The sequence below is a fragment of the Dasypus novemcinctus genome, chromosome 19 (genome assembly GCF_030445035.2).
Source record: "Dasypus novemcinctus isolate mDasNov1 chromosome 19, mDasNov1.1.hap2, whole genome shotgun sequence".
Lineage (NCBI taxonomy): Eukaryota > Metazoa > Chordata > Mammalia > Cingulata > Dasypodidae > Dasypus > Dasypus novemcinctus.
The window spans coordinates 51,242,233-51,268,319 of NC_080691.1; the positions used below are offsets into that span (position 1 = coordinate 51,242,233).

The 26,087-nt window shown below is 52.6% G+C and overlaps 1 protein-coding gene and 1 long non-coding RNA gene across 6 annotated transcripts; one reads left to right on the top strand and one right to left on the bottom strand.

Moving 5' to 3' along the window:
* The first annotated feature begins 18 nt into the window (after positions 1-18).
* On the top strand, positions 19-24,222 carry SMPD4 (sphingomyelin phosphodiesterase 4). Of its 5 annotated transcripts, none has more exons than XM_004480975.4 (20): positions 19-184; positions 4,033-4,116; positions 5,777-5,863; positions 6,894-7,036; positions 9,910-9,985; positions 10,434-10,542; positions 10,649-10,701; positions 11,438-11,589; positions 12,525-12,657; positions 14,120-14,191; positions 16,980-17,066; positions 19,012-19,157; positions 19,819-19,909; positions 20,381-20,481; positions 20,824-20,987; positions 21,527-21,732; positions 22,083-22,316; positions 22,537-22,668; positions 22,781-22,909; positions 23,048-24,222. In XM_004480975.4, exons 1-20 carry the CDS (start codon positions 125-127, stop codon positions 23,375-23,377), a joined length of 2,589 nt encoding a protein of 862 aa, XP_004481032.1. In that variant the 5' UTR covers positions 19-124; the 3' UTR covers positions 23,378-24,222. The 5 variants fall into 5 exon arrangements, with proteins under 5 accessions (XP_004481032.1, XP_004481033.1, XP_071066022.1 ...); XM_023585349.3 differs by having other exon boundaries at positions 117-184; positions 6,894-7,040; XM_023585350.3 differs by having other exon boundaries at positions 117-184; positions 10,387-10,542.
* On the bottom strand, positions 24,151-25,688 carry LOC139436987 (uncharacterized). The gene is made up of 2 exons (XR_011646538.1): positions 25,586-25,688; positions 24,151-25,501 (listed from the first exon to the last, which is right to left on the bottom strand). It is a non-coding gene; the product is annotated as an uncharacterized lncRNA (long non-coding RNA).
* Between the last annotated feature and the right edge of the window lie 399 nt (positions 25,689-26,087).

Consider the following 26,087-nt stretch of genomic DNA (forward strand, 5'->3'; position numbering starts at 1 on the left):
GGCGGAGCCCACCGTACGTGGCGGGCGTTTGCTCTGCGCAGGCGTACTTTAAGCTAGAGGGGGCACAAAGAGGGAGCGGCGCATTTCTCTTCAGTCTAGGGGGCGTGGCGCCGCGCGCAGTTTGATGACGACATTTCGACTCTCGGTGTCCGAATGGCGGCCTCTGGTTCTCAAGGCACCGCAGGTGAGTGGCGGGAGCCCAGGGCGAGTCGGCCCCGCGCCCTGACTGCCTCTCTGAGCCCCGGCCGGGGGCCCCACTGGGCGTCTTCTGACCGGACCCCGGCGTTTATACCCCGGCCGGGGCGGGCCCGCGGTGAAAACGAAGGCCCTTATATTACCGTCCCGCGCGATTTGCAAGCTGGTCCCGGTAGGTGCTCGGTTAACGATCGTTAAACGAGTTAGAGGAAGGAGAGCTGCGAGTTAGTTAAGTCTTGGACTCAACGAGCGGTGTGGGAGGAAGAGCCGGGTATGGCACCCGGCCCTCCTCTCCTCCCTCCTTCTGCAGCTCGACTTCTCCGAGCTTCCGTTTCTTTATCTGTAACATGGGGCTCTCAAAGCCCACTTCGCAAATTGGGGGATCGTGTTGCTGCTTCTCAGAGAGCAAGAGGTGCAGCCAAAGGGAGGCTTTGGCAGCAGTGTGTTTGGCGTTAGCCGAGCTGCCGATCTCAGAAGAAACCCCGAAGCAGAGTCTGAAGCATTCCAGAAGAAAGTGGGTATTGAAGGGGGGAAATGAATGGAATGCTTGGTGCACAGAGGGGTCTGGTTGGGAGGAGGTGCCTGGCTTCGGGAGTATCGGAAAACAGGGCTTTCTCCTCTTTATCAGAAGCAGAGTGGACATCACCATTCCCAAATCCTCTTAACAAACATAAGGAGGGAATGCAATTATGGACTAAAGTAGACGTCATTATTCTAGTAATGGAAGAACTTGTATCATTGATATAGTAAGTGGCCCCCAGAGGTCGAGGGGAAGGAGAGGGAATAATAGGTGTAACATGGGGCACTTGTAGGACATTGGAATTGTTCTTGTGTGACATTCCGAGAACAGATACAGGCCATTATATATTTTGTGAAAACCTGTAAAATTGTGTGGTGCAAATGTAAAGCATAAGGTAAACTATACTCCATGTTTAGTAACAATGCTTCAATATGTGTTCATCAGTTGTAACAAATGTACTACACTAATGAAATGTCAATGGGGGAAATGGGGGAGGGAGAGAATGGGGCATATGGGAATCCCCTATATATTTTATTGATCCCCCCCTTTGTGGCTTTTTGCTTGCTGTCTGCTCTCTGTGTCCATTTGCTGTGCGTTCTTCCATGACTGTATTTGTTTATTTATTTATTTTAAATTTATCCCTCCTCCTTGCGGCTTGCTTGTTTTCTGATCTCTTTGCACTCTTCTGTGTTTTTGCTTGACTCTCTTTGTTGTGTCACCTTGCTGAGTTGGCTCTCCGTGGCACTCGCAGGCCAGCGGCACTCAGCAGCACCCAGGTGAGGGTCTCCGCGGCATGGGGGCGAACCTGCCTTCATAAGGAGGCCCCAGGATACAAACCCAGGGCCTCCCATATGGTAGACGGGAGCCCAACTGATTGAGCCACAGCTGCTTCCCAAATCCTCTCTGTTTTTGATGTAATATTTGTATAATTTAAAGCTCTTAAAAAATTTTTTTTTTAAATAAAGAAAAGGAAAACTGGACTTCTAGGAGACATAGTGGTCTTTTGTAAACATCCCTGATTTTGCACCGCAGGGCCTCATTCCTTCCATAGCTGCTTATGAAAGCTTTTTCTGAGCCCGTTTATCTCTAGTGCTCTGCTCTTATCAAACAGTCTGGGATTTTCTGCTCCTTTGATCTTTTCAGCGTAGTATACAGTATTCTCTTGACCAAATGGTTCAGGGCTGAGGCGTTTTGTCTTAAGTTTTCTTTAAAACTGAAATGGGTAGCCAGTTTAAATTGAAAATTGAAAAAATTGGGAGGTGTCTGCTAAACCGCAAGGACAGGTGTCTGCTCTAAATGTCCCAACTGCCTTCACAGTCTCCTTGTGCCCAGCCCCTATCCTTCCACATAGACTGTAAGTTGCTGCCTTAGCACCTTTACAAAGACAAAAACAGCAATAGGTTTTATTATTTTCCCCCATAACTGAAAAATTCCACAAGCAATCAATTTTTCTCTGTCCACATGATCAACTGACTCACACAAGTACACAGGTACTAAAACACGTACAATTACAAGTTTTTAATTGGGGTCTTGCTACTTCTGGGGGTCATTTGGTGGAATGCTAAGATGCATTGCCAACAACATGGTGAATACACTCCGTTTTCCCAGACAACAGTGTTTCCTCGATGCTAAGTAACCACTTACTTGTTTTTCAAAAATTTTAAATGGAAGCATTTTTTCTCCAAATAAAATATATATAAAGCCCCAATATATAAAAAAAAGCTCTAAGGAAACTGCTTTGGTGGTGGTTAGTAGTGAGCTGGTGTGAATTCTCCCTTCAAGTGTGTCACCTCCCCTCCACCATGGTGTACACCCAGGAATAAGTGAGAAGCATGGACTTCCGTGTGTTTGGCAGAACATGCTGCACTGCCTTTCGATCTCTAATTCCGAGACTGGGCATCCTGCCTGGGACACAGAAGGGTCCTCACTGGAGTCTGGGAGTCACAGGGCTGTGTCCATCCAGCTTGCTTCTTTTCAGGGAAATAGTAGTTGGAGGAAGCAGACTTGGTATTTTATGTGCTTGAAGTTGAGCTTTTTAAACTCTTGTGGCTTTTCAGTCATTTTGATTGCAGTATGTTTCAACAAAGTAATATTTCCACTTATGTTAAGGTAGTGCCTCAGCACCTTTACTTCTATACCGTGGACAGAGCTGTGCCAGGAAAGCCATCACTAGTCCATCAGTGGGACTCAGGCAGGTTTCCTCTTTGCTCAGTTCAAGTCTGGGTATTATGTTTCTGTGCAGGGTGGGCAGGAATCTGGTGGGCAGCTCGTGTTTTTCCAGTGGCCCATTCAAATGCTTCCTTGGCTGAACTTGCCCTTCCCCTCCATTCATTCCCATAGAGAGCACAAGTAATAGAGTTTACCTGCCTGTCTCAGAGATTTGTGAGGATGTCTGTGGAGCTGTATCTTGGCCTTCCTAATCATTACCTAGGTGAGGGCAAGTGATTCTTATTCCTCACCTCTAACTGAGCACAGAGAATTGTCGTGGTGTGTTTTCTATTGCTGTGCAATGAACTTTGAAGCTTAAGATAACATCCATTTATTATCTCATCCTTATGCAGTCATAGTTCAGGCGGGCTCAGCTGGGCTCTGCTTAGAACAACACAAAGGTGCCAGCCAACTTTACTCGTATGTGGAGGCTCTGGGGAAGAATCTGCTTCCAAGCTCATTCAGGTTGCTGGCAGAATCCAGTTCCTTGGGGTTGGAGTACTAAGGTCTTCATTTCCTTGCTTTGCTGGCTGCCACCCAGGGGCTGCTCTGTTTCTAGAGCCACCTGTATTCCTTCTTGTATGGCCTCCTCCTCCTTCAAAGGAGCCACTGCACTTTGAGTCCTTGTCATGCTTTGAATTTCTCTGACTTGCCCTTCTGTTTCCAGCCAGAGCAAATGACTTGCTTTTAAAGATCTCCGAATCAGTCCCACCTGGACAGTCTGTATCTTAAGGTCAACTGACCTAGGACTTTAATTATAGCTGCAACATCCCTTCACAGCAGTGTCTGGATTAGTGTTTGATTGAATAACCAGAGAATAGGAATAATCTTGTGGGGGCCATTTTTAGGATTCTGCCTACTTCAGAGAATTAAAGGAGGAAATATCAGGAGAGCCCTTAGGACTGGGTTTTGTACAGAGTGAATACTACCTCAGTCTTACCAAAGATTCTCTGCCACAAACTCGACTGCAGCTGGCCATGTAGGTCTGGATTTCACAAGAATGGCATTTCTATAAAACAAAGGATTTGACAGTTCTCCTGGGCATCATGAAATTACATATAATTCTGTCGTGTGGCATATATTGAGATTTCGTCTTCGTTTTTCCACAGTGGTTTCCTAAGGCGGCCTGTTTAGACACTCCACAGGAGACTGCTATGGCATTCCCTCACTTGCAGCAGCCCAGCTTCCTACTGGTAAGTATCAGCTATCTGCATGATTTCAGCATGATGATATTTCTGTAGGTGAGAGGCTTGTGAGTTCTTTCCATTGACCTGCAGTGGTTGTTTTCTACAGGGCATGCGTCCTGGTCTGCTAGGCTGCCAAAATGCAATAAACGAGAAATGGGTTGACTTTTACATTGGGGATTTATTTAGCTTACAGTGTTACAGTTTGGAGACCATGAAACTGTCCAACTCAAGGCAGACAGAAATTCTTCCTGAAGATCAGCTGCCAGCGATCTTCTGGACTCCTCTGTCATATGGCAAGGCACATGGCTGTGTCTGCTGGTCTCTCCCTTCTCTTCCTGGTTTCCTTTCCTTCTTCTGTGGCTTTTTCTCTTGTCTGAGTTTCATAAAGGACTTAAGTAAGAGAATTAAGACCCACCCTGGGCCATGCTGTAATGGAAATAACCTAACCAAAAGGGCCTACTTACAACTGGTTTACACCCACAGGAATGGGTTAGCTTTAAGAACATACTTTTCTGGGATCCTTGTAGTTTCAAACCATCACAACATTTGATGGAAATAACAATGGAGTTAGGGTTAGAATCCTTAAGCTCCATTCTGCTTCCTATTTTATGAATCCATTCAATCTCTGAGCTCTGGTTTTCGCATCTGGAAGACAAGTTGATCCAAATGCCCATTTCTTCCTGCTTCCCAAGTTATGTGACGGAGCAAGTGAAATGATGTACATGAGAATTCCCATGTCCTATAAATCATTACAAATATGAGGTGGTCTACTAATTGTAACTGTCGTCAGCAAAGAGTGGTAGGGACAACCAGGACTGCTTTGGGAGTCAAACCTGATGCTGGGAAGTTAGGTGTAGGGCAAATATTGGTGACAAAAGTTCCTAGATTCAGTTCTCAGAAGGTGCATTTAGAAACATTTATTTGGAAGGACGTTCTTCCTCAACTCACAACACTAGAGCCAACAGGCCCAACCTATGACCTGTACAGCCCAGGGCTCCCTTCCTGACTGATGCTCTGTGGAATCTGCCATCATTTGGAGGTTGACACAGCCTTCGATATGCTTGGGCAAAAGCTCTCTTGGTTAAGCTCCTGGCATTTCCTCCTGATATTAATCCATACAAGCTCTCCCCTTGTCCCATGACCTTGTGTGTGTTTCCTTAGTTCTTGTCCTGAATGCTTTCTAGCCATTGTCATCGTGATAGTCAGCACTGACTTTGTTTCTTCAGGTAACATGCCCGGTGGGTTGGCTATCTACTGTATAAAGGACTACTCATTTTGTTGTACATTCTCACCAGTAGTTGTAGTTGTGCAAATTCATAGGCGATCCATCACATGGGAAATTGCCAAATCATGCTCACAACTCATAGACTACTCTGTGGTCTGTGAGGGTCTCCTACACAGTTGGGGTCCTCTCCTGGCCTTGGAGCTGACCCTTTCTCTCCTCTTGTGGATCCTGTAGAAGTCAGCTTTATTCTGATCCTATGCAGTGTTCTAAGGTTACTTGTGATGCCTGAGGGAAGGTGCTGGAAGCAAGTCCGAGAATTGCTGACTAGAACCAGGCCAGTGGTTTCTGTCACTTGGATTTATTTTGATTTGAGTCAGACTATCAGCAAAAGCTGTAAAATGATTATGCGTAAGATTTTTTTTGGTTTGCTCTGTCTTCTAGGCTAGTCTGAAAGCTGACTCTATAAATAAGCCCTTTGCACAGCGTTGCCAAGACTTGGTTAAAGTCATCGAGGATTTTCCAGCAAAGGTACAGCTCTGTTAGCATCTCTTGGGGCATGTTTTATGCACTCCTTGGAAAGCCTAATTGTAGTCCCTGATTCCCATATCTGAGCACTGCCTGGCACAGAGGCCTGTCCTAGTGTTGTGACTTAACATTTATGGGCACATGTGAGGACCTGACACAGGTATTCTTGATCATGGGTCCTTGTACCCTGCTGGGGACACTTGGCCATGTCTGGAGACATTTTTGGTTCCCAGAAGTTGGGTGGGTGGGGTGGGACAGTTGCTACTGTCTTCCAATGAGTAGAGGCCTAGGGTGCTGCCAAAAACCCTACAGTGCGTGGGATAGTCCCCAATGTCATTTAACCCTAAAGCAGTATCTGACCCAAAATATCAGTTGTGTCAAGGTTGAGAAAACTTGATGTGTATATTTAAAATACGTATTTAAATCATACCCAGAATTGCCAAATAATTAATGTAACTAAGCTCAAGTTGCCAGCTTGGACAAGTAGCTAATACTGAGTGACAGTAAGTTTTAGTTATGTTTCAGGAACTCACTCTGAGAAAGGACTTTTCCACTCCTTTAACAGAGCTCTCTTCAGAACAAAAATCTTTGGTATTTATAAAAAAAATAATTTAAAAAACCCCACATTTTAATCATAGCTGACTGTTTGGCCTAAGCATGAAGCTCTACTGTTTTGTTTTCTTTTGCATTATTTTGTGTTAATAGAACAAGCCTTATTTAGGGTATTCATTTGACAGTTGATAGGTGTATAAGTTTTGTTTTAGTATTCTGGAATTTCCTATAGAAACGAAAAGATAAAAGCTTTTGCTCCATAACAAAGAGGAGGACTGGAAGTACTACTGTTCTGCATGCTGTGTAGCCACAGTAAAAGAATCGAAAGCTGTTCCTCCCATTACATGAGGGGTTCCCTGACGGTGGGTCCAGTCCACACACTCATCCTTTTGTGGTGGGTGGCCCAGAGTGGCACATGGCCTTGGGAGTAGGCCTGATCCTTGCCAAATCTGCCCACACCCTAACCAGTATGCTATTTCAGGAGCTGCACACCATTTTCCCATGGCTGGTGGAGAGCATTTTTGGCAGCCTGGATGGCGTCCTTATCGGCTGGAATCTTCGCTGCCTACAGGGACGTGTGAGCCCTGTAGAATTCAGCATCGCTATGGAATTTCTAGACCCTGGGTGGGTAGGTTTGTCACCTGAGAGGTGTCTGATAATTTCCTCATGGTGCCCCCCTTTGTTTTTTTTCCTCGGTAAACTGTAGAGTTTTGTTGTTGTTTTTTAAGATTTATTTATCTCCCCCACCCCCATTGCTCGCACTTGCTGTCTGCCCTCTGTGTCCATTCACTGTGTGTTCTGTGTCTGCTTGTCTCCCTTTGTTGCGTCATCTTGCTGCGCCAGCTCTCTGTGGCATGGGCTGTGAGCTTGCTATAGCACAGGCCAGTTTGCCTTCATAAGGAAGCCCCAGCAATTGAACCCAGGGCCTCCCCATATGGTAGATGGGGGCCCAATCTCTCGAGCCATGTCCGCTCCCCTAGACTATTTTTTATGAAGTTAAGTAGACAGATAAACACAGAAGGCTGTTCCATTTAACTTTCCTAAATTCATATTCCACTTTCTTCATCTAACCCATACTGCCAGAAATCTTAGAAGAAATAAGCAAGACTTCTAGAAGGCCTTTTCTTCCTACTTCTCCTTAGTAGTAATACCTAACAAATTACTTACAAAGAATTAAGTTGCTACTAAGTTAAATTTTCATTGTCCAAAGAACCTCATCCCTTTAAGAAGTTCGCATATGTCAGTAGAATCTGCCACTACTCTGACAGGAGAGTAGAGTACAAATGACTAATTCTATAGGAGGCTACAAGAGAAATTTCAGTTAGAGTTTCTGTTGTTAAATCCCTGTGCCTGTTAGGGGAGAAGCTGGAGACACCATGGAAGAGCCCAGCATGGTCAGATGGCTCTGAATGGTTGTTGACTCGTGATACTATTTTTATTTATTTATTTATTTATTTATTAATGCACCCACTCCCCCACCCCCAGTTGTCTGCTGTCTATGTCCATCCGCTGTGTGTTCTTCTGTGACCGCTTCTATCCTTATCAGCGGCACCGGGAATCTGTGTTTCTTTTTGTTGCATCATCTTGCTGTGTCAGCTCTCCATGTGTGCAGCGCCATTCTTCGGCAGGCTGCACTTTCTTTCGCCTGGGCGGCTCTCATTATGGAGTGCACTCCTTGCGCATGGGACACCCCTGCATTGCACGGCACTCCTTGCGCACATCAGCACTGCTCATGGGTCAGCTCCACACGGGTCAAGGAGGCCCAGGGTTTGAACCACGGACCTCCCATGTGGTAGGCGGACGCCCTATCCATTGGGCAAAGTCCACTTCCCGATACTGTTTTTAAATTATCCTATTTCTTAAAGTCAAGAAATGATCAAAACAGTTTGTAATTCACTTACCCTGTTTTTAATTTTATTTTTATTCTCAGTTTTGTGTGGTAATTTATTATTTTTTAATTTTAAAAGTTATTTTATTTTTATTTTAACTTTTTATGTTTGGAGGTACTGGGGATTGAACCTGGGACTTGTGCATGGGAAGCAGGTGCTCAACCAGTAAGCTTTATCTGCTCCCATAAAAATTTATTTTTTATGTCAGTGTTACATGTTACTCAGTTAACAAGATAACTATAGTAACAATAAATCTGCTTAAGTTAGCAGTTACACTCTTCCCTTATTTTTGTTCATGCCTCAAATATTTTGATGTCTATTCATGCCTCAAATATTTTGATGTCTATTCTGAACATAGATGTTATGGGGCAGAGGAGCTGTTTTGCTTGCAGTTGAAGATACTCCTCCCTTTTGGGCTGGGGCTGGTCCATCATCATTGGGTTTGTTGTCCAGGGCAGTCCCGAAGAACTGGAGAGGAGTTGGACATGTATCTGCTGGCTTTCAGACTCCGCCAGCACAGGAACAGTACAAAAGGCTTTAAGTCTCTGAGACATATACTAAACAAGTAAATTGAGAATTATAGATTCAAAAAAGAATAATAATCATGGTTAAGGGATTTATAAATGAGCATGACTATATGATATTGGGGAAATAGCTTTCATATAGATAAAGCCCGCTGAGGGTGTGCTGGTTTCATGAGGCTGTGGGACTTGCCTATGGTGTCGAGACATTACTAGGGCCTTCAGGAGCACTTTTGTTTGTGGCTTTTTTTTACTGTAGCATTTTGTGGAGTCTGGCTGAGACCTGCATAAATGCAATCTCTGGAATGACCTCCTGACTCACTTTGAAATCTCTTAGCTATAAAAACTCTATTTTATTTAATATTTCCCCCTTTTGATCAATCTTTCTTCAAGTGTGTTGCTTATTAATGCTTGGTAATAATCCCTCAGTACCAGGGAGGCTCATCCCTGGGAGTCATGTCCCTTTTAGGAGGCTTGGGGGGTGAATGTAGTGAGTTTATTTGCAGTGTTTGACTTAGAGAGAGGCTACATTTGAGTAACAAGGAAGTTTTCAGGAGGCACCTCTTGGGCATTAATTATAGTTACATTAGTTTCATTATTACAGTAATAAGGTTCATAGATATTATCATTAAAATTGAGGTCTCACCTTATTAGCCTATTTTCTTTTATTAGGCAAGGCTTCTATATTCCAGAGCTTCTGGCCATCTTATTTGATAAAGTAGCAAGACTTCCCCAGGAGGGAAGTTTATTATTTTGTTAACTACCTGTGTGTCTCTATTCAGTCAGAAAACATACCAGTGGCAACAAGGCTATACATTTATATCCCATAGAAGTATGTAGCTATATATCATTCAAACTGATTAAAAGACTCTATTTGTCTAGATACCTGATGGTGTAAAACAGCATAACTTACAGGGAAATCTGGTTGTTCCTGTGACATAATAATGTTTCCCTAATAGTAAAATATGCAACATTTCCAACCCCTGCCCCCATCATTGACACTTAACATTGGTGTGGTACCTCTGTTACATTTGATATAAGAATGTTATCACTTGCTCTGTTTTTATTTGTTTAATTTTGTGTTCAGCGGCCCAATGATGAAGCTGGTTTATAAACTTCAAGCCGAAGACTATAAATTTGACTTTCCAGTCTCCTACCTGCCTGTAAGTCAGCTAGCTGTGTTGGTGAGTGGGGTGTGGGACAGTGAGGGCCCTGCTTGGTGGCTGCAAGCAGGTGGGTGTGCGGGGGCTGGTGGGGGGCTGTGACAGTGAGCAGGGCCATGCCACAGTTACTCCACACTCTGCATGTGAAGAAGATGCCATGCTGCCTGGTTTGCTGCAGGGCTGGGTGACCTGGTTGTTTAGTTCATCCGAATCTCTAGTCCTTTGGGAGCACATTGAGGGACAACTTGAAACTAGTCCCAGCGAGTGCCCTTGCTGTTGGCGATTTTTTATGAGGATGTCAAGAGGGATTCTAAGCCGAGGCTATTTTGCTTGAGTTCTACCCAGGGGAAAGGCTTCATTCACATAGGCAGGGCTCTGCATGCTGGTCTCTTCCTTGGCAGGGTCACTGTGCCCAGCACCCATGTGGGAGCCCCACCTCTCTCCGCAGGGCCCCGTGAAGGCATCCATCCAAGAGCGCGTGCTCCCGGACAGCCCTCTGTACCACAACAAGCTCCAGTTTCCCCCAACCGGGGGAGTCGGCCTGAACCTGGCCCTCAGTATCCTTGGTGTCTGGGGTTAGGGGGCGCCGGGGGTGGCCCAGCACGTGGTGGCAAGGACAGCACGGCAACCTCTCATGCAGTTGCTCCTTGACACTACCCTCAGATCCGTTTGAGTATTACATTTTCTTCTTTGCCCTGAGCCTCATCACTCAAAAGGTACTTGAGGGATGCCTCTCAGCAGAGCCTTCCATGCAGGGGTGGAGGGGGTGTGGACCTGGCTGTCAGGCCTCGCATGGGGAGCCTTGCCTCTGCCATCTCTATCTTCCAGCACTCCGCTCCCTCTGGCATGGCTTCCTGCCTCGTTTCTCTGAGTCATTCTTTGGTTCCCTCCTCCAGCCTTTGTTCCTTGCCCTTGGGTAGTCCTCCTCTAATGACAGGGATTTGGGGGCAGACTTGATGGACAGTGAGGGTGATCAGTGCACCCAAGTGGTGGTCAGGGCAGCTTCCTGGCGGAGGAGCTGGGCTGGGGCCAGGGCAGGAAGCAGCCAGCGGGAGCACTGGCACTGCCTCTTTTTCCATTTTCCTAATCCCCCTTTTCATCTCTCTTTCCTTTACTCTCTCACCCCTTTACCTGTCACTTCTACAGTTTTTCCCATCTGGGACACTTTTGCTAAGTTTTTACTTTAAAAGTCTAGTGAAAAAAAAAACTTGGGCAGCATTGAAAGCTGTAAGACAGTGCCCTCTGGGGGAGGTGTGCCTGCTGGGCTCACTCAGCAGGAGGCACCTGGCCTGCCTGCAGGATCAGGCCAAGCCCTCTGTGGTGGGACTGGCCTCGGGGACATAGTGCCATGTTCCAGGACCCCTGGACAGCCGAAACCAGAGCCCTGCAGTTGCTGGGCTCCATGGCCTGAGTGGGTAGAGCCCCTCACTGACGAGCCATTTCGTCTTCCAGCCACTTCCCGGGTCCCTCCACATCCGTACTTCAGACTGTGCCTACTTCATCCTGGTGGACAGGTACCTATCGTGGTTCCTGCCCACAGAAGGCAGCGTGCTCCCTCCACTCCCCTCCAGCCCTGGGGGGCCCAGCCCCTCGCCAGCTCCCAGGTAAGCCCCTCCCCCACTAGCATGGCCCATCCCTGCGACAAGGCATCCACTCAGAAGGACTCAGAAGTCAGATGTCGTTGCCCAACAGGACAATTGTGCCACCCTTTGTCCAGAGCTCACAATTTTTCTTGGGCCTCAAATTCCCCAAGCCTTGCTGCTGCAATACAGGGTGGAGAGTCGGGCGGGCGTCAGGTCGGCTTTTGTGCTGGAGTTTCTGGTGGTCTGTGGCTATGGTAGGGACTGAGGGCCTCGGTCTAGTATCGGACAGGCTTGGGGTCTGCTCTTAGCAGCCCTCCCCACACTCGGAGGCCATAAGCAGGATGGGGAGGGACACAGCTGTGTCGTGATTGTTGATTGCAGACTGAGGGGTGTTTGTTCTAGATAGAAAGGACTTACAGGTCAGGCCACGGAAGGGTTGTCCTGTGGATGACAGAAAAATAGTAGGGTCCCTGTGGGCCCTGGGATCAGATAGCAGGATCCGTGTGGGCCCCTGGGATGGGACCAGAAGCCATGCCCTGGACTGTCAGGTCTTCTGGTTACCGCAAGGTCAGCACTGGCTGCTTTGTTCAGGAGTGGTGGTCCATTCTTTCCACTGTAAAGTTAAGGCAATTCTTAGTGCCTGAATTAGTCACTCTATTTTATTTACTTATTTTATTTTTAAGCAGTTTTGTTGATATATGCTCACATACTATATGATCTACTCAAAGTGTATAATCAGTGGCTTTTAGTATAATCACAAAGTTAATCATCTCTGAGGGTGTCCTGGGGAGACATTTTGAGATTCACACCCATCACCAGCGTTGGCATCTTTGGATGGTTCTTGGCAGAGTCAGTCATATCAGCGTGGGTTCAGGGGTAGTTGTGTGGGTCAATAGGTCGTAACCTGTTACCGCCCCCATTTATTTTGACATCCCCCTCATCATTGCTTCTCCCAGGACACCTGCTGTGCCCTTCGCCTCCTATGGCCTCCACCACACCAGCCTCCTGAAGCGGCACATCGCTCACCAGACGCCAGTGAACGCAGATCCTGCCTCCCACGAGATCTGGAGGTCTGAGACCCTGCTTCAGGTGAGCACCCGGGAGGCTCATAGCAGGATCAAAGCTCAGCCTGCCCCCTCCCACTACATTGGGCAGCGTCCCCAAAGACTGCCTCCTAGCCTAGAGATGATTCTAAACCATTAGCATTTCCTGCGGTGAAATCTAGAAAACCTCTGTGTCATGGACCGTGTTTTATTTTGTTTTGTTTTCAAGATTTTATTTTTTTATTTATTTCTCTCCCCTTCCCCCCCCCTCCCCCGTTGTCTGCTTTCTCTGTCCATTTGCTGTGTGTTCTTCTGTGTCCGCTTGTGTTCTTATCAGCAGCACGAGGAATCTGTGTCTCTTTTTGTCAGCTCTCTGTGAGTGCAGCTGCACTTTTTTCGCACTGAGCGGCTCTCCTTACGGGGCGCACTCCTTACGCATGGGGCTCTCCTATGTGGGGGACACCCCTGCGTGGCACGGCACTCCTTGTGCACATCAGCACTGCATGTGGGCCAGCTCATCACATGGGTTGGGAGGCCCTGGGTTTAAACCCTGGACCCCCCATGTAGTAGGTGGACACTCTATCTGTTGAGCCAAATCCACTTCCCAGCTTGCATTCTTGAGGCACCAGAAATCTGTGTCTCTTTTTGTTGCATCGTCTTGCTGCATCAGCTCTCCATATGTGTGGCGCCATTCCTTTACAGGCTGCACTTTTTTTGCAGGGCACACTCCTTTTGCATGGGGTTCTCCTATACCGGGGACACCCCTGCATGGCACGGCACTCCTTGAGTGCATCAGCGCTGCATGAGGGCTTATCACACAGGTGAGGAGGCCCTGGGTACCAAACCCTGGACCTTCCATGTGGTAGTTGGACGCTCTGCAGTTGAGCCATATCCGCTTCCCATGGACCGTGTTTTTCATTCCTGATTTTTTTTTAGTTTCTGACAGGTCTATGTTGGTACATCTCCCCCCCACACACACTCCCACCCATAGGAGACATTTCCCTGTAGTCACTGTCATGGGGCTGTTAAACCCTGCCCCCTGCCACCTCACGATAGCAATTTCATGAGGTTGGTGGAAGGGACTTGTGGAGCCTGCACTTTGGTCAGTAGCGGCCGCTGGCCCTTCAGTGTCCCCAGCCCCCAAGCAGCCCCCCATGGGTCTGCCCTGTGGGCTCCAGCCTCCTGTGCACTTCTGCCCACCTTGCTGAGCACCGGCTGACTCCCACGCTGGAGTCTGGGGTATGTCGGTGGCCCCAGAATCGCCTGTTGGCGATCTGGAACGTCTCCCACCTCGTACGTCACTCCTGGCAAGCAGGCACCATGCTTTTGAAGGCGTCCTTTGATTTTATTTGCACAGCAGCCCCAGAAGGCAGGAAGGTACAGAGAGGGCTCTGCTGGCTCGGACGTCATCAGGCAGACGTGGGCCATAGACCAGGACGTGGGCTCACCGTGCAGAACTGGTGGTTCTGTTTCCTGGGCTGAAAACCAATGCTCATGCTCTCATGCAGGTTTTCGTCGAGATGTGGCTTCACCATTACTCACTGGAGATGTACCAAAAGTTGCAGTCCCCTCATGCCAAGGTAGGTTTCTGCTGTCTTCCTTCCTTGCCCTGGTGAGCCAGCTCATCCTGCCACTGCCTGTCCTCGAGCTGGGTTAGTTTTGGAGGCTGGCGAGTAGGAAGCACCTACCCACTGTCACCCCCTCAGCTCAGATGCTGAACAGAAGGTGGGGCCGTCCTGCCATGGGGGGCAGCACTGCACCCCAAGGTGGGCAGGGATCAGGAGGTCTGTCCATTCCAGAAGACGGGGGAGGGTCTGCTGCTCTTGCTTTCGGGGCAGGGGGGCTGCATACCCCTCTGGGAGTCATGGCTGTGTCTGTCCCATCTAATCAGCAGCACCAATTGCTTTCCTGACAAGGTGTGGCCCTGGGTAGGGCAGACCACACCCCACCCCCGCCTCAAGGACTGGCTCAAGCCCTTCTGCCTTCCCACCCTACCCTCTCACCTCAGAGCACCCCAAGCAGCTGCCATAGTGGCGGGTGGGGCATGGGGCCCTCCTGCCTGCGCCTGGCCTGTCTCCTCCTGCACCCGTACCTCTCCCCCATCTGTCCCTGGGCAGTGCAATGGAGATGGGGAGGGGCCAGCAGCCCTACCCAGTGGCTCTATTCAGTGAGTCAAGTGGCTGGGCTGGACCCTTCGAGTCACAGCTCATTTCACACTCCAGGAAACAGCTCATGCCATGCACCCTGGCCACTGCTGAAGGCAGCGTTGGCTTGTCTCTCTGCTGCTCATGGGTCCTGTACACCAGCTTGCTCCTTTGATTTCATCCCTGGCAGATAAAATTCTTGAGGACTTCCTCAAGAATTAAGAATGTGCAGGTGATGGCATGGAAATTGAGAATGGTGTCTTGTCGCTTGCCTGGGAGCCGGTTGTCCTGCTGCTGCTGGGGGCCTGGCTTGCCACTATATGGGGGCTGGGCTGTGGCCCTCCCTGTTGCTCTCTCAGAGGGTAGAGAGCACCAGGGATCCCTAATCTCTGTCCCTGACATCCCCATTTGGAAAACAGGAGTAAAAGCCGCGGGGATCTGTCAGGGGTCTCTTGCGTCACCAACAGCCTGCAATGCCCTTCCTGCTTCCAAAAGCCAGTTTGCTGCATGTTCCCCACAGGAGCCCCTCGGGGCCCTGTTCTCCCTCGGACCCTGAGGGGCTCATCAGCCTGTGTCCGTGGCTCGGTCTCGCAGGGCCGCCTCACCACGTCGGCCCTCCTGGCGGCTTGCCCTGTCTTCTGCCACTTCGCCCTTTCCTTCAGCACTAGGTTCACCGGCCAGGAAGGTCCCTGCTGTGAGGGTATTGAGCCCTTGGGGGCACCAGGAAGGGCAGTGGGCATCCCTGCTGAGGCTGCCTTCCCTTTTATCTTCCTTCTGGCCAGCCTGGAGCTGGATGGGCCCTGCAGGGGCCACAGGGTGAGCCGGGGAAGTCCCCAGCAGGCCCCTCCTGTTGAGGCAGAGAGGAAGACAGAAAAGCCAGAATGCAAGAACTGGGGAAAGGCAGCTGTGAGGTCTGCGTCACCCCCAGACCCTCCTGACTTTACTGCCACAGGGGGTGTGGGGCTGGGCCGGGTGCAGGGTGCTGCTGCTGTGGGGGGCCCCCTGCTCCCCCAGGTGGGTGCGTCCTTTGGCCCACCGGGCCTGGATTAGAGTTTCGTTGGCTGCCCGCTTCCTCCCTGACATCACCTGCTGTGCTCCTTCTCACCCTGCTCTGTGTACCTGGCTGCTTGCTCCCAAGGCTGCACTCCTCCTCAGCGCCTGGCTCACGGGTTCTGGCTGCCCCTGTGTGAAGTCTGCTGGGCATGCAGCTGGGGTGGGAGGCCTGTCCTCGCGGGATGGGGGTGCTGCACGGGCAGGGCAGAGCCAGTTCCCCACCATGGATGGCCTGCCTTGGGGTCCCTGTTGCAGCCGTGACCAGATCCTGATGAAAGCCTCTGCTTACCCAGGCAGTGGGAGGAAGTTCCTGGTGAGGTAGGAGAGGCTAGAGGGCCTCCCAGGATTAGAGCTCATGGGTGATTTGTACCCTCTCTAGGTAGGAGATCACCACCTTCGATAGTTCAGAATGTGGGATCTGGGGGACGTTAGGCAGTGCTGGGAAAATTGTCCTTTGATGGGGTGGGGCCAAGCGCTGAGCTGCCTTTGGGGACCAATCTCCATTCTCTTGGTTCTCAGAGAAAGTCATGTCTAGGGAGGGTCTACCAACCGGAATTTAGGCAGAAGTTTACTTAGAGAAAGATTTGGTCAATTTCTCCTCACGAAGACCCAAGGAAATACATCTGTTCTTCAGTGGGCAGAGGCCTCCACTGGGAGCTGGCCCCTCAGGAGTTTCCTCTCTGAGCCTCACGGCCGTCAGGACCTCAGCAGCCGATGGCAGAGCCCTGGGAGGACGCCTCAGCCCCTGCCACCCATCCACGCCGCCCACTCTGTGGTCTTGGGGTCAGGTGGGTGGGCAGCTCCCTTCAGGAAGGAAAGTGGGTCGGGCTGCTCGTTGGAACATGGAGAGGCTTGAGACCCCAGCGACATGGAGGTGGCCCCCAGGCAGTCTCGAGGGTCTCTGTTCTCTGCCAGGCGTGGCTCTTACTTGGAGGTCTCCCTGCCCCCTGCTTTGGGCTGCCGAGGGGGTGGCATCTCACTGGCGTGAGGCCACTGGGCGTGATGATTTGGATTGTCACTGACTGCTTTTGTTTTTGTTCTTTTGTCTTTCTTCCTTCTGGGCTCATGCTCCCCTCTTCCCTCTCTCTCCTCACTCCCCCAACCCCACCCTTGTCCCCCGCCCTCCCTCCTGCTGCTCTCGGCCTTCCTCCCTCATTTTGTTGTCTCTCAGCTGGAGGTCCTGCACTACCGGCTCAGTGTCTCCAGCGCCCTCCACAGTCCTGCCCACCCCAGCTGCCAGGCCCTCCACGCCTACCAAGTACCGGCGCTCGTGTCTCGTGGTTTTGTCCTGCCCCTTGCGTCACCCTGGCCTGTGCGCCAGAGTGGTGGTGGTGCAAGGCTGGCCCGGGCGAGCCTGGCACTAGGTCCAAGCAGAGTGGAGGCCGTGCGGGGCGGCACCAAGATGACAGCGGGCAGGGCTGGGACCAGGGCCGAGTGCCACCCTGGACCAGCTGGTGGTGGGATCCACGAATCCACCTAGCCAAGCCCCCAGGCAGCCGAGGGGTCAGGCCTTCGGTCCCTGGGTTGAGGGAGCTGAAAATGCACATCCTCAAAATGGTCCCACTCACCTCCCTCAGGCGGTGCCCGCTCTTGTCCGGTCAGAGGTGTCATCCAGCCTGGGGCTGACCCTGACCCTGTGTGTGAAGCAGAGGGGTAGGGGAGAATGAGGTACTTGGGCTGTCAGGCTCTTGAATTTATTATGAGATGAGAAATTGGGTGGGACAGGGTGAGTGAGGGCAGCACACAGCAGGGATTACTTCCAGGGGAGGCAGCATGGCCAGGAGGGGAGAGGGGAGTCCAGAAGGGCTGGCAGTGGGAGGGCGGCGGCGTGGAAGTGGGTGCCGGCTCTGAGGGGGTGTAGTCGCGCTTGGCCAGCAGCAAGGTGGAGAGATCACTGCTCCATGGCCTGGATGTGGGGCGCCAGCCTTGGGAGGGGAGAGCTTTGGGCCAGGTTCTTGACAAGGTGCAGGTGGAAGACGCAAAGCTTGACTGTGGCCAGAGATGCCCAGGGGGTGACAAGGAGTTGAGGAAAGTACAACAATGAAGAAAGCCAGAGAGGACTGGAGCGTGGCTGCAGGGGAGTGTAGCAGGAGCTGGGGCTCCCAGGGATTTCCTGGAGAGCTGGAGAGGGCCAGGGAGCAGGCCAGCTCCCAGGGGTCCGGCGGGTGCTGCCTCCTCCCCTCAGGGCTGAAGGGATGCGTCTGGCCAAGGGTGGGTCCTTGTGGGGAGATGGGGCCTGGCGCTGATGCCCTGTAGCGTTTTAGTCTTCTATCGCAGTCATCACTAAAATAGCCCAGATTGCTTTTCCTGTTTCAGAAACAGTGCAAATTCACTGCACAGATTTAAAAATACAGCTCAGACGAAAATAACATGGCACCTGTAGCTTCGTCCTGAGACATGGCCAGCAGGCCGTGCTTGTGTCCTCTGGCCTGTAGAAGCGCTTTTGTGGCAGGGAGACCCGAGCGGGCTGGGCCGTGGGGGTGTAGCTCCCTGCACAGGCCAGCTTCCTCCACTCCTGGGCTTCTGAAGGCCAGGCCCAAGGCTGTTCTTGATTTGGGAGAAGCTGCCAAAGGCTCTTCCATCACACTTGTTGAAGGCCCAGGAGGTTGGTGGGTGGGGGGCACTTGTGTTAGCCTGGCCGGCCCCAGAGCGGGGAGCTCCCTGCGGGTCCGCCTGCCACCCCCGCACCAAGGTCAGCTCACACCCCCTCACAATCTGCAAAGTGCACTTCCTGGTGCAGCCTGGCCTCAGGTCCCCCACTGACTTTGTGAATCCAGCTTGGGCTCCCAAGTTTGATGCCTCCTATCCTGGGGGTTTTAGCTGGTCACAGGTGAGAGCCAGGGAGGACGTGGCACCAGGGCTCCCCCTTGTCCCCTGTGCCTCTGGCTGGCCAAGAGGTGGGGACCCCCAGAAGGGGCCTCAGTGCCCAAAGGCAGGAACCATGCTTTGGGTGCGTTTTCACAAGGCCTCAGTTAGGCTGAGCGGGTGCTGGGCCAAGTACTTTGCCCCACTAGCTAGTCTCAACCGCCACAGCGTGAGGCTTAGTGCCGGGCTGGCCCTGGGTGGTGGGTCTGCTCTCCCAGCCTGGGTGACACCCCCTGTGGGGAGCAAAGAGGTCCAAGGGTGGGGTGTGGACAGATTCCTGTGGGCACAGAGTCCCCATCCCAGAGCAGCTGGGTCCTGACCTGCCTCCTCAACCACAGGAGTCATTCACGCCCACCGAGGAGCACGTACTGGTGGTGCGGCTGCTGCTCAAACACCTGCACGCCTTTGCCAACAGTCTGAAGCCCGAGCAGGCCCCTCCCTCGGCCCACTCCCACGCCACCAGCCCCCTGGAGGAATTCAAACGGTGCGTACGCAGCTGAGGGTACAGGGGTCGGCCCACTCTCTGCCTCGTCCTCTCGTAGGGCCTGGTCGCCCAGGGCGGGCCGGGCAGCAGATCATTCTCCATCCTCCCCAGCTGTCTCCTCACACACTGTGGCCCCAGGCCCAGCTCAGGGGTGGGTGGTGAGCTCCTGGCTGTTTCTCCAGCTGCTCCAGCCTTTCCCTCCCAGCCCTACCGTTGTTCACTCTTGTCCCTTCCTCCCAAGTGGCGGGCAGAAGTGGGGGCTCTGCATCGACCAATTTCCACGGAATGACCCGGCAAGTAGATGGGCTGGGGACACCTGCTCACTCTGAGTGTATTGAGCTCCTTCACAGCAGAGTGGCTCGTGGTGACCAGGTTCTGCTGCTGTCCCCTCCTCCTCCTCCGTCAGCACCAGGGCATGGACCTGGCCTTAGTCCCAGGTTGACTCAGCAGCCTGCTGTGTGTCCTTGAGATATTCCCTAACCTTTCTGAACCTCGGGTCTTTCTCCAGTGAACGGGGCTGTAAATCAGCCGTCCTTCCTGGGGGGTGCTGTGAGAACTTACAGGGTCACACATGCCCAGCATCCCCTGGGTTTACCCTCAGCTCATGGGGGGCACATGGTTAGCAGGTTAACCACCCCCCGTCCTGGCCTCTCCCCTCCAGAGCCGCCATTCCACGGTTTGTCCAGCAGAAGCTCTACCTCTTCCTGCAGCACTGTTTTGGCCACTGGCCCCTAGATGCATCCTTCAGAGCCGTGAGTGTTGGCCCTTTTGCCTGGGCAGCAGGATTCAGGTGGAATGGGTTCCCCTTTGCCCTCTTTGTTTACCCCAAAGAGGCCTGGGGTAGGACACGTGAGGGAAGTAAGGCAGAGGCCAAGAAAAGAGGCTTAGGTGGTCTCATCACTGCCCATTTGTTTCCAGTGCAGAAAAGTTCTACCCTGTAAGACTGAGCTTGGATGGGAAGAGCAGCTGACTCTTTTTCTGAAGGGTTAAATCAAACTCCCTACCTAGAGATTTTCCAAGTCCCTCCTGTGCTCTCTTTAGGAGACCCTGGGAGAGCCAATAGCTTATCAGCATCTGCATTGAAGTCATAGAAAAGGCCAGAACCTTCCCCTCTCCCCGTCAAGCTGCAGCTCCCCGCAAGGGAAGGGGACCTGGAGCCAAACCCCAGGCAGCCAGAGGAGCCACTCGAAGGCTCAGCCATGGGCATGTGTCTCTCTCACCAGGTCCTAGAGATGTGGCTGAGCTACCTGCAGCCGTGGAGGTATGCTCCTGAGAAACAGGCCCAGGGCACCGACCCCCAGGCCCGCTGTGTGTCAGAGAAATGGTGAGCCCCTGCTTAGCATGCTGTCAGGCCCTCGGTTTCCAGTGGAGATGGGGTGAGCCCATCCCCTTGCCCTTCCCTACGTCAGCTCAAGTATGTTCCAGGCTCTTCCATTCTCTGTCACCCCTCTGCTGGCACTGGTGTCACCACTGATGGTTCCTGATGACACAGATTTCCTGGACAATCTCCCTCTTGTGCCCCTGTCCCTCTGCCAGCCATAGGCCCCTCAAAAGGTCTTGGCCCCCAAGAAAGTCAGAGACCCAAATAAGAGCAGAGGGAGTGTAGGCCAGCACAGCCCCTGCCCGCAGCGCAAGGTCCAACCTGACCTGCTACCTGGGTCCGCAGGGCACCCTTTGTTCAGGAGAACCTGCTGATGTACACCAAGCTCTTCATGGGTTTCCTGAACCGCGCGCTCCGTACCGACCTGGTCAGCCCCAAGAATGCGCTCATGGTCTTCCGAGTGGCCAAGGTCTTCGCCCAGCCCAACCTGGCAGAGATGATCCAGAAAGGTGAGCGCCGGGCCCCCCAGGTAGGCCCTTGCCCCTGGCCCTTGAGTCTGGCCCTCGCTGGCAGCGAGCAGCATGAGGGGTCCACAGACCCCAGCAGGGCTTGGCGGGTACCTCAGAGCAGGACGGTGTGGAGATCCTGATTGAGGCCCAGTGACCACCTTAACCCCTGTGGCCTCAGAGCTAGAATGAAGCAGCAGGGACACCTGGTGGGGGCACGAGGAGGCCCATCTTCTGTGTCCCTGCTGTGCTTTATGTCTTAGTTGGCTTCAGTGGGTGTAAGCACCTGTTGCCTTCTCGGCGAGGGCCTTTCTGTCGGCACTGGTGGGAGCACCATGGGCATCAGGGCAGGCCCTCTGGCCCTGAAGTCCCTCTGGCTATCTTCAAGCCAGCCTGCGTGCTCCAAGGGCAGGATGCCACCATCAAAGGGTGCTTGGAGTCCAGTGCTCCTCGGAAACCTCAGGAAGCACTCAGGAAATTTTCTAGTGGCCAGTGTCTCATGTCCTTGGAAATGGAAACTAGACCCGTTTCTCCCCTCCCAGGGGAGCAGCTGTTCCTGGAGCCGGAACTCGTTATCCCCCACCGGCAGCACCGCACCTTCGCGGCCCCCACATTCACCGGGAGCTTCCTGTCATCCTGGCCGCCGGCCGTCACTGACGCCTCCTTCAAGGTGAAGAGCCACGTCTACAGCCTGGAGGGCCAGGACTGCAAGTACACCCCGCTGTTTGGGCCCGAGGCCCGCGCCCTGGTGAGTGGGGCCCCTACACGCAGACCTGCTGGGCTGCTCCGAGGCCCGGGGCTTGTGCTGGGGGAGGGCACATGCTGGAGGAAGACGGGGTGGGGCAGCTGTGCCATACTCCCTGCCCTTTTGTGCAGAGGAGCCTCATTTTTTTTCAAGAAAAGCAATAATGGAAAATGTTTAAACTGAGAAGGTGCAGCATCCCACAGTCTATAAAAGTCCTTCCCGCCTGGAGGCTGCCCCCTGCTGGATGACACCATTGCACTCACCCACCTGGGCCCCCTGGGCCCCCTCTGCCTCCCTTCTGCCTCCAGGGCACAGTAGGCCCCACAGTCAACGTGCACGCACCTTGTCTGCAGGTCCTGCGCCTGGCTCAACTCATTGCCCAGGCCAAGCAGACCGCCAAGACCATCTCCGACCAGGCGGTGGAGAGCATGACCGGCCGCTCCTTCCTCTCGTGGCTGCGCCTCTGTCCTGCAGACCCAAATGGCTCCAGCTCAGGCAACGACCTCGACGAGGGGGGCCAGGACAGCGTCCGGAAGACAGACGAGCACCTGGAGAAGGCCCTTGAGTATCTGTGCCAGATCTTCCGGGTATGCCCTGGGCCCCTTGAGATTCCTGCCGCCTTTGCCAGCCTGCCTGGGCGCGGTCAGCCCCCTCACAGGTGACAGTCTGCTTCTGTCTCGGGCCTCTTCCGGGTCACTGTCAGAGGCCAGAGGGGAGAGCATCGGGCAACTTCCCTCACCCTGACACTGAAAGCAGTTGGCAGGAAGCCGGCTGTGGCTCATCGAGGTGGTTGCTTTTCTCCGCCAGCTCAGCGAGACCCAGCTTGCCCAGCTCACACTCGCACTGGGGACCACTCAGGATGAGAACGGGAAGAAGCAGCTCCCAGACTGCATTGTGGGGGAGGCTGGTCTCATCCTCACCCCGCTGGGCCGGTACCAGGTACGGGGCGCTCCCACCGGCCACCAACCCACCCACCTCCCATTACCCAGGAGGCTACCTTGTGGGTGTGTTTCCCAACTCACATGGGGCTTGTCTCTCCTGTGGCTTCTAGATCATCAACGGCCTGCGGAGGTTTGAAATCGAATACCAGGGGGACGCAGAGCTGCAGCCCATCCGCAGTTACGAGATTGCCAGCCTGGTCCGCGTGCTCTTCCAGCTGTCCTCCGCCATCAACCACAGGGTGAGAAGGGGCAGCCGGCGGGCCCGGGGGATGCGGTCCCACAAAAGCTGGGCAGAGGTGGGGTAAGGAGTCACAGGCCCCTGAGGCGGGGAGCTCTGCCAGCCTCCGCCTCCCACTGAGCCTCTGCCTCGGCTTCAGTTTGCAGACCAGATGGCAGCCCTGTGTTCCCGGGCCGACTTCCTGGGCAGCTTTTGCCGCTACCACCTGACTGAGTCTGCACAGGCCGGGCGGCGCCTGCTGAGCCCAGTAGGGCCTGGGCGAAGGGCCCCCCAGGTGCAGGGTCCCCGACTCAGCCTGCGCTTCCTGGGCAGCTACCACACGCTGCTCTCACTCCTGCTGGCCTTCTTTGTGGCCTCCCTGTTCTGCGTCGGGCCCCTGCCCTGCGCCCTCATCCTCACCCTGGGCTACCTCCTCTACGCTGTGGCCATGACGCTGCTCACCGAGCGGGCAAAGCTGCACCAGCCCTGACGGCCAGGGGTGAGGAGGAGGGCCTGGCGCAAGCAACTTCACTTCTGCCACCCGCAAGCCATGGTGTAGCTGGCTTCACACTCTGCAGGATGTTGTCTGCAACAGCGCAGCTGGCAGAAGCAGGCCTGCAAGAGAGGGGTGGACGGCCCAGGCCCCAGGCCCGGCATGGGAGGAAGTGGCACCCGGGCTCTCGCAGTTCTCCGCCCGAGGACCTCAGCCCCAGCTGCCAGTCACCTCCTCCTTCTGCCTGAGGACTCACAACCGAAAGAGTTCTGCAGGCCTTGTTGGGTTCTTTCCTAACCATTTTGGGCTCTAGCGAGGTGACGCTCAGGAAGCTCGTGTGCTGCCCTGGCAGGGCTGGGCCTGGCCTGCGCCTCTCCCCTCGGTGGTGCTGGACTTGAGGACCTCCCCTCTCGCCTTGGCACACCAGGGCAGTGGTTCAGACCAGGCAAGAACCGGTTCCTAAAACAGGTTCCTGAGCAAAGCAGATCATGGCTCTACTCCGATTCCTCGTTTTAAAGGCAAACTTTGCCACCACTTTTGGCAAAACGAAGAGCGTTCTCCCGTGTCTTGCCCTGGCGAGGCTGGACAAGAAAGTTCCATCTTCAGGAGGTGGAGCGGCTCTGTGAGCACCAACGTATGATGGGTGATGCTTAGCTCAGGCTCCCCACTGGCCCCCACGCCATCGCACATGTGACCCAGGAGGCGGCTGGGCCTTGCCACCTGCTGTAACTCGACAGGCCTTGTGCGGGCTGCTGTCCACAGAGACAGCTTCTCAGCTTCTAGTCGTGACTAAGGACGGGCACAAGCATTGTACGTATCTCCAATAAAATCAAGTACTTAAAGATACAGTCACCTTTGTTAAAACTTGAAAAACATTCAGAACAAAACAATTATGTGTTCGCCCTCAAAACCAGTGACCGCAGGTTACACAGCCCTTTAATCCCACCAGAAAGAACAGTCTACGATTATCATCCGGTCTTGGTTTTTCAGTGTGTGTTTGGTTGCTTGAAGTTTTTCAAAAAGCAAATTTTGGGTTTTATATTTTGATGTAAACACAAAATAATGGCATTTTGGGACCTGTGACCAAAAATCAAATCAAACTTCTAACTAGCCGCAACTCTGCATAAACCCTATTCTGGCTCCATGCGTCTTCCAGTTGTAAGACTCCTTCTCCAGTACATTCACCTGCGCAGGGTCCCCCTGAGAACTCAGGGGCTGCGGGAAAGGCTGCTGGAGGCTCCACTGTTCTTTTTTGCCCCAGGGTTAGCAAACGTAGTCATCTGGCCTGGCCCTCATTGGCTTTCCAGACACAAACGGTTGGGGGGTTTCTTTGACAGCAGCAACAAAACAGGTTTGAGCAGCACAATCCCTGAATGGGAAGGATGGGGTCCCTTGGGCACTCCAGGGACCAGGCCCAGGGTGGGCCTTGGCAAGCACAGCCCCACGCTGCAGCTCAGCCTCACGAATTCTGCCCCCCTAGTAGGCCAGGGTTTTCCCTGACGTGACAGTCCTGGGTCGTGAATTGTTTTCTGCACCTTTGCATATCCTGGTTCTGGAAGCTCAGATGGTCCCATGTACTGCTAGGAGCTGAACTGCCCTACCAGCCTGTGGTGGTCTGAAGTTTTTGTATCCCAGAAAAACACATTCTTAATTCTGATCCATTCCTATGGATGTAAAGGACTGGAATCCTTTTATAACAGAATGAAGTTTATAAATCCACAGAAGCAAGAAGCTGAAAGCGGTGAAACCCAAAAGAAGGGAGAGACCAGCAGAAGCCGCCACGTGCTTTACCGTGTGGCAGAGGAGCCAAGGATTGCTGGCAGCCAATCTTTGGGAAGAAAGCATTGCCTTGATCAATGCCTTGATTTGGACATTTTCTCATCCTCAAAACTGTAAGCTAATACATTCCCATTGTTTAGCTGAACCATTCCATGATACTTTTAAGTGGCCTAGGAAACTAAAACACAGCCCCCCAAGAACGCCTCACCAAACCCTTCAGAGAATGCAACCATTGGGAGCCAAGCTTTACCACCAGTCTCCTGTGTACTGACTGCATACCGAGATGGCCCTAAGAAGAAACTCCAATCTTCCCTCTGTCTAGTTCCCAGTCTGCCCAGAGACCTGCAGACCAAGAAAGAGATGTGATGTCATCACCATATTCGGTGAGGGTGAACACTGGTGTCCCAAACATAAAGGGCAGCCTACCATGGCCAGAAGTTGGCACTTCACAATCCTCAGCCTCCATGTGGTTGTTGAGTGTTAAATGTCCCCAGTCTCTTGGTAGGTCAGTTGCTTTTGGTCACATTTGCTGGAAATGGGATACGATAATTTCTACAGGTTCCAGATTAACAAATGACTCGTTTTTTCATTAAGTCAAGACAATGTTTGGCCAGAAGATATTCTGGGGTCAGGCACTGAGGACACCATTTCCCTGCAGCACCCCTTCATAGCTTCCCCCAACAAACTTACCTGCTTCCCTCCCCTGTGAGGATGGAATGTCCCTCTGTGATGTTCCACATGGCTTCACCCTCCCACATACCCACCCTTTCACCAGCATTTCTTGCACTCTTTTTCTTTCATCTGAAAACATGCTCAGAGCTCCAATACCTTCATGAGCAAAATCAAACAATGCATTCCATTTTGTCTACTCATCCACTAACCATGAAACAGCTGCCCAGTGTGTGCCATCCTTGGCTGTGCTGGGGAC

Coding starts and splice junctions, on each gene's coding strand:
- SMPD4 (XM_004480975.4), top strand. CDS start 125: ATGACGACATTTCGACTCTCGGTGTCCGAATGGCGGCCTCTGGTTCTC. Junction 10,543..10,648: donor CGGCCTGAACCTGGCCCTCA/GTATCCTTGGTG, acceptor CACTACCCTCAG/ATCCGTTTGAGTATTACATT. Junction 20,988..21,526: donor GGCAGAGATGATCCAGAAAG/GTGAGCGCCGGG, acceptor CTCCCCTCCCAG/GGGAGCAGCTGTTCCTGGAG.